General features: G+C 40.7%; 1 protein-coding gene across 2 annotated transcripts in view; it reads left to right on the top strand.

The window, feature by feature from the left end:
- The first annotated feature begins 3,349 nt into the window (after positions 1–3,349).
- The window catches only part of EMCN (endomucin), a 55,011-nt gene continuing 50,911 nt past the window's right edge, over positions 3,350–7,449 (top strand). Inside the window, exon 1 of one of the 2 annotated variants that reach the window (XM_058803420.1) lies at positions 3,350–3,533. In XM_058803420.1, coding sequence (XP_058659403.1) covers positions 3,350–3,533 — 184 coding nt within the window. The remainder of the gene's footprint in view (positions 3,534–7,449) is intronic. The other variant, XM_058803421.1, reaches the window with a different exon arrangement.

Here is a 7,449-nt window from a genome sequence, read left to right as displayed (position 1 = left end):
ACAATATGTAAAATTTTTACATTCTCTAAATCTGAAGGGGATTATTTGAACCTCATAGGAAAACTGTGCATGAAAAGGCAGTGTTATGCTCCAAGCAATGTGAACTAAGAAAGAATATATAAATACAGCCAGAGACCAATAAAGCTGTTACTGCAAATCCACTGTGGCTGTAAATGGTTTCCCTTTAATAATGAAATACCACACTGGCAAAAATGAATGTATAACTCATGCTACCCCAACCCTAATTGGACTACAAAATAATGGTATTTTAAAACAGAGAGTCCTTTCATTCTCTAGAGTGCTCTTTGGTCATGTTTCAAGTTTTCTTCTGCAACTAGGAGGGCTAAAATCTTACATGAAAAGATGTAGAAACTGAGTCATACAGTCACTTGTTCTGGGGCCTGAAGTGAAACTCCAGATATCCCAGCACTGGCAGGAACACCACAGTTGGCAGGAGTACCAATGACCAAATTTCTCTGTGAAACAAAGAACACGTTGGCACTGAAGCTAAGTTTCGCAGTTTGAGGAAAGAAAGAAAAACATTTATTCAATAGAAGAAAACTTATTTGCTGATAGGAAGGGAAAAAAGAATTCTTTTCAGTGAACACATAGAAGAATAGTCTTTTGCTGCAAAGATCTCTAGAAGCTTTTGAAACCTTAAATTATTTCTTCTTAAAGAAAAAAAACTGTTTCCATTGACAAGAGTTGTGAGAATCTCTTCTGCAGCTCAGATAATCCAAGCCAGAAGCTGCAACTCAGATTTAGCCAGAATTTTTCTTTCAGTGAGTTATTTGAGCCATCCCTCTTCTATTCCTATTATTTCTTACGTGTATGCTCCTGCTGCTGCCCAAGTTTGATCTAGCAGAAGTTGCTGCCTTTGAAATTGACATGAGCATCTGAGAGGGACATTGTTCTCATGATGTTCCGGGGAGCAGAAAGTTGTGTTAGGGCTTTCTGACATAGCACCTGAGGTGCATGATGTGGTGTAAGGCAAAGAGACTTGGCTCTTTCTCTTTCTCTCCCTCTCAATCCCCTGTGTGAGGCTGGGGAGGCTTTTCCACACTTGTACCTACAATATGCCTGCCTTCAATGAGTTGCAAGGAACCACCACAGTCACCATCTTAAGCTGCAGAAACTCCTTGGGGAGCTGTTGTTCAGATAAACAGCAAACCATTACTCATTTAGGCATTCAGACAGTTTCTCTGGGTCTCAAAACCCAAGGAAAGGATTCTGTCCTCATACCTTCATGCCTCCTAGATCTTGCAGAGATTTCATTTCAGTCAATAAAATAATATCCCTTTCTGTATCCTTCTTCTGCATTAACATTTCAGGTGGTAGCAATAAAAGGTTAGAGTCACTCTTATTACATTAGGAACAGTACTAACCTGGGATGAATTCACTCTCTGTGTTCAGATTTGTCATCTTTATTGAAGGCTCTCTGCTGCAGCAGTTATTGCTTTCCTAGGCCATTCTAACTTTTAGTCCTACGTCAGCAGAAAATGAGCATAAAAACAGAGCACTGGTGCAACTCCCTTGCATAAGCTCTGATGAACTTGGCAAAAGTCATTGTGTGGCCCACCACTTTGTGAGTCAAGTTTTTATTTCTATGGGATCCTTTTCAATAATGCTGAGAACACAGTCCAGCTATGGAGAACTTACATGTTTGCATCTCTCATGGGTGCAAATACCCAAGTTTGTCCAAATGAAGTGCCAGAAATTCATTGCCTGCCATCAGATTTCTGTTGAGCACCAGCTTCTGTCACCTGCAGAGGATGTGTCAGAGTCTTAAGGTGTAGCAATGTAATTTATTTAAACAAAAGTGGTGTCAGTCTTCTCCCAGCTAACAAGCAGTAGGACAAGAGGAAGTGGCCTCAAGTTGCACCAGGGGAGGTTCAGGCTGGATATAATAAAGATTTCATCACAAAAAGGGTTGTCAGCCATTGGAAAAGGGTGCCCAGGAAAGAAGTTGATTCATCATTCCTGGAGATATTTAAAAGATGTGTAGATGTGACACCTTGGGACAGGGTTTAGTGGTGGCCTTGACAGTGTTGGGTCAGCGGTTGAGTGCAATGATCTCAAAGGTCTTTTCCAGCCTAAACAATTCTGTGATTCCACACATAATGCCAAGCTGCTACCATTTTCCTCATCCCATGGATAAAGCAGCACTGTGGCTGGAAGCACTGTGGGTTAGCTATTGGAAGTTCCTGCATGTGAAGCCATTCCAAAATTTCCCCTTATAGCTAGAACCTGTCACAAAGAAAAAAGTTGTTAATTACTGAAATAAGTAGAGTTGGATATTTAATCAGTCAGGCTGTTTATGAGGTCAATTTTTCCAGTTTTTCCTGAGAGCTGACAAAGAGGGAGAAGAGCAAACATACTGCACTTTATTCTCATTGTGGTTGAAGGTTTATGATTAATTGCCTTCAGCTGCATTGAATCTCTAAGGGGCAGAGCACAGAACTATTACAAGATCATGTTTTGATAGCCTTCAGCTCTAGAGTTTTGCTAAGATTTCTTCCACAGACATTGAAGAAATTGCTGTAAGAAGTAAAATTTTGCACTCAGTCCTGAGGAGGAGAAGAGAGAGAATCCGTGCTGGTTGATTAGACAGCTCAGGTAAGAGGCTTGCTTTGGGGGTCTGTACTCCCATCCCATGGCACAGCAAGTACCTAAACAGAAGAATTAAAAAATCCTTTCCATTACTAATGGAGCAGATACAGTCAAGGCTAGATGCAACTTCTCAAAGTAAAAAAAAAAAAAAAAAAAAGTACCCATTTTCATGTAAAGAAAACCCCCCACCCCAGCTCTAACTCCGCACAGCCCAGAGCCTCTCACTGCTGGGGCACCTTGTTGGGGCCACTTCCTCTCCCTATTCTGGTGGCCCTTGCATCCTGTTGGTTGCAGGATGGCAGCTCTCTCAGGGAGACTCTCTGCCTTTAACATGAAGCAGCTGTGATTTTTAGCAGGGCCACTTTAACAGCCCAGAAAAGAGCCACTTGAGGGTGGCTCTTGTTGCTTGTTTTGCTCCTCTGTTCCTGGCTGTGTTATCCCCCTCTACCTGGGCTCACTCACTGCTCACAAACATGTGCTTTAAAAGTGTCCCAAGCTCCAGTATGAAAGCTGGTGATGTATAATATATCCTAAGGAAAGATTTGCCTCTGTTCAGAAACCTTCCTGGCCTCATGACTGAAGAAGAACAAAATAATGTATTAACAAAAACATGGTTCACTGCCAAAGAAAAGGAGTTCCTGTAAGGACTGAAACAATAAATCTCCTCTGTACTGAACTCCCAGAGGGAGTATGTTGTGTTTCCTCCTGTTCTTTATCAAAGTCCCCAAAATAAGCAGGAATGGGCAGTGACCAGGCACAGTCACCACACACCTTTTTCCATGGAGTAATTAAGGCCTGCCTCAGAGTGAGAGCACTCCCTGCCCAGCTGCACAAGGGAGAGCTGACAGCGCTACCACCAAGCATGAAGCTCCTGGGGACTGCCTTCTTTTTCCTTGCTGTACTCTGTGTTTGCACCGTGGGAGGTAAGTTCTTTGGCTTTTTTGGATAGACTTGTCACATCTCTCAAGTGGCTTGTGAACAAAAGCTGAGCTGTCAGTCGGTGTGTGCTTTTTCTTCATTCCTACTGCAGTGATTGAAAGACTGTGTGTTGGAGGAGAAGGTACTAACTGGCAGCTGAGTTATATGTGCTCTGTGAAAAACTTTCCTGCCATTGTATTTTTGTGACAGTTTTCTTTCTAGGTGTCATGGAGCTCCTAAATCTGAGAGGAGTCAAAAGCAGAGGTGTATTTACAAAAGTTTGCAGTTTCTACATGTTAAAGCATTTTTTGCAAAGATGGCTTTAAGGGGACAATTGAAATGCCTGAAAGATGTTGCAATTTTTGCGCTTGCAAGTTAGATCCATCCTGATAGATTTCCCTTGCACTATACCAGCCATAGGTTTGGCCAAGAATGCCTTTAAGAAATTATTTTAGTTTTGGCCCCAAAGATATAGGGACTTAAAACATCTGTCAAGTGTCGGATAATGAGGGGTGCAAGCCTAGGGGTCACATTGGTTACAGGGCACAGTATCTTTTAGATATGATTCTTAAATGCACAGATTTAATACAACTTTTGGTGTTCAGGTGGTCACTGAACTGATGTTTTCATTATTCTTCAGCTTAAAAGATTCTTCAGCTTTTAAAATGGAATTAACTAGTAAAACCTGAAAGGGTGAAAGAACCTGCAACAAGGGCCAGAGTCTATCATCACCTTTGCCAAAAGATACATTTGAAGTAAAATCTACCTTTTATCTGTACTTTCATTTCCCATCTCTCTGGGCTACAGCTTCCACAAATGCCTATACATTTCCTGAAAAGGATCTATTAACCAGAATTAAAATTTGATAACACTAGATTACCTGATCTAAATGAAGTTAATCAACTTTTGCTCAGGTTATGTGTTGAAATCTAGTATTTTGTGGTGTATCTTATTCTATTGCTTGGGCTCATTGCTGTTAGGAAAACAGATCAATAAAGGAGATTAAAAATAAACCTGTGCCACAGAAAGAACTGCTTTTAAAGTTATGTTAAGTACAAGCCCCAAAAGTCTGTCTTGAGGTGCTATTTATTCTCTGTCTGCTACTCCTTGTAAAAATAGTCTTCCTGTCATTGTCAAAGCTTTAATTTCACAATTTCTGAAAAGCAAAGTGGAGTTGCATCAAAAAGAGCATGTTTAACACAACAATCCATAAAGCTTACCAGAAAGCAACATGCAAAGGTGGGAGGAATCCTGCTAATTTTGTACAGTCCTTTCTTAAAAAAGGATTTTTCCTCCTCTGCATAATATGAACATGGCAGAAATTATGACAGTGAATAAGCAGATTTTATATATGATACATTTGTTCTGAACAATTTTGGTTCTGTAAAACAGGAAAAAAAGTATTTTTAACACTTAATTGCAAGGTAGATGTGGTAGTGAAATTCTATTGGTAAATTCATGCTAGAAAATTAAGAAAATTTATGGGGAAATTTGGAGTATGTTTTTGTCTACCTTGTGAAATAAAGTTATGCGCTCTGGTCAAGCTTGCTTTTGGCAGCCACATGCACCAACCTGTTAAGACAGAAGTTTTAAGAAGAGGTTTTATTGTCTGTTGTGCAAAGCTGGACCAGATTATTTGGATTTCCACTTTTTGTGATCTCCAAAGTGCTCTGGTCATCTGGGCTATAACAGCAGAATCTTGTAATCTGAAGCTGGGAAGTGATGGTGAGGAGACTCACGACAGTCTCCCTTTTTTGAGCATTGGAGACAGCAACAAGACTTTTCTCCAGCTGTTTAGTATTATTAAATGATAAAAAATAATATAGTTTTTATATATAATATGATTTTTAGAGAAGGCCAAATCTCATCCCAGTGTTTTAATACTCCCTTCCCCAGGTTTTGGAGTAGTTTGCTTTCAAAGCTCACCAAGACAAATGTGCGGGCTTCCAACTTTTTCATTTGCTACACACAAGGTGTTTGTCTGTGTACTTTTTGTACATCATACATAGGACATTTCCACTGTGGATAGTAAAGAATATACCTGATCTTCTGTGGGGCTTCCAAATTTCATGCTTTTTCGTCAGCTGTATGCTCATAGTGCTTTTCTTTGCAGTTTTCTAACTTGTCCTGGGATCTTGCATCCTCAAAAGCCCATAATGTTTCAGCGGAGTCTGCCTTCTGTCAGCACATTACTACAGGCTCAGTTAAGTACAGATGTGGAGGCTGATAGCCTCCTGACAACTTGTTCTTCCTACCTAGACTTTTCTCAACCCTCTGGGAGTTAAATGGCATGCTAAAAATAGGAGCATGCTCATCTCAAGATGTTCAGTTCTCCTGGCATATTGCTCTTTATTCTTACCTGTTCCAAAATGTAGCTCAAATAAAAATGCTTTCTAGCATTTTTCTAGGTTGGTTCACAGCATTTTCAGCTTTAAACAGGCAGCACTGGAATGTGTCAAAAAATACAATGTCAAATTATAGTAATCAAATATGAATGCTCTTGAATCTGCCTTAGGATGTAATTACTTTTAAAATGCGCAAAGGTGAACTTGTTTCCTTCTAAAAGATGAGAGGAGAAGCCTTGGCATGTGCTTATAATGTAAGTGTTTAGATGTTGCATTTTCTTGTGCCTTGGTCTTGGAATACAGCATGGCGTGGCTGCACAGCACAGCAAACATCCTCCCCACAGTGCTGGTAGCACAGCACTGCATCCCTCTCACCCAGGCACCCTGGCTGGTGTCCTGCAGAAGTGGTGGCAGAGGACAGAGGGCTGTGCTCCTCCTGGCATCGGGCTGGGCATGTCCAGGTAGTGCACCCGAGCAGAGGGGCTGGAATGAATCACCCTGTGTTGGACATGTCCAGGGCTGAGGTGTTAACACCAGATTGTTGACCCCTGTTGACAGCCAGAAGTAGCTTTAGCCAAGTGCTGCGTCAGTGTTGATGGCATCACAAAGAAACAAGGGAGTTCTTTTTTTGAAAGGGAGGAGTAAATCTTGGCATTGAGAGTTTGGTCCAAATGCCCCTGAAGTAATTTGGAGCGGCTCTGTTTCAGTGTGGATCAGCCCTAAAATATGAGTTTCCCAGCCCCTTTCCTCATTATGGGGATGCTGTGTAGCATCCCAAACCTATAGCACAGCTGATTAATCCTGACTCCCAAACTGATAGCTTGAGAAAAGTTCCACTGAGCCAGGGCTCCTGTAGTTACTACACACATTTGCAGCTGTCTGAATGCTGCTCTTGTTGATGTAAATTAGAGGAGATGGATAGCCTTTTCCTTTCCCAGCTTCTGTGCTCTCTGCTCACAAGCCCTCAAGTATTTTAAAAATTAATTTTTAAAATTAATACTAACTAAACTGTTTTGAGCAGTGAAAGCTTTTGAGAATGGTCTCACCTCACTCTGGGTTACTATTCATGTTTGTTCTCTGGAAAACTAGCAAGGCACAGACAGCCAAAGTTGGATCATTTTCTCATTTCTGAAAATTTGAGAAATGTGAATGGGGTTTAGATATTACTTTCTTACACCTTTAACTTGCTGGAACCAAAAGTTTGGATGTCTTGAGAATTTGCCTGTTGTGAAAAAAAAAAATTGTATTTGGTGCTTTCACTGTTTCCAGCGGTTTGTCAAGATTAGTTTTGTGAAAAATCAAATTATAGCACTGGAACTTATGATAGCCTTTAATGGAATATTGAATTTTTATCCCTGTGCAGATTTTTTTTGTTCTTTTTTTTCCCCTGCTGCCACATTCCTTTCATTCATTAGATCCTTTGCATTTTGGGGCAGCTTTTGACTAATGGAGTTTCCTTCCTGGACAGAAGTAAACTGCATGTTGTATCCCCAAACCTGAAAGCAAGTTTAGTGCATTTACTGAGGATAGAAGCAGATGGCTTGATACCTGCTTGGTTATGATTTACAGCCAAAAT

The sequence above is a fragment of the Ammospiza caudacuta genome, chromosome 4, assembly GCF_027887145.1.
Source record: "Ammospiza caudacuta isolate bAmmCau1 chromosome 4, bAmmCau1.pri, whole genome shotgun sequence".
Classification (NCBI taxonomy): Eukaryota; Metazoa; Chordata; class Aves; order Passeriformes; family Passerellidae; genus Ammospiza; species Ammospiza caudacuta.
This window is presented reverse-complemented; position numbering and strand designations above follow the sequence as displayed.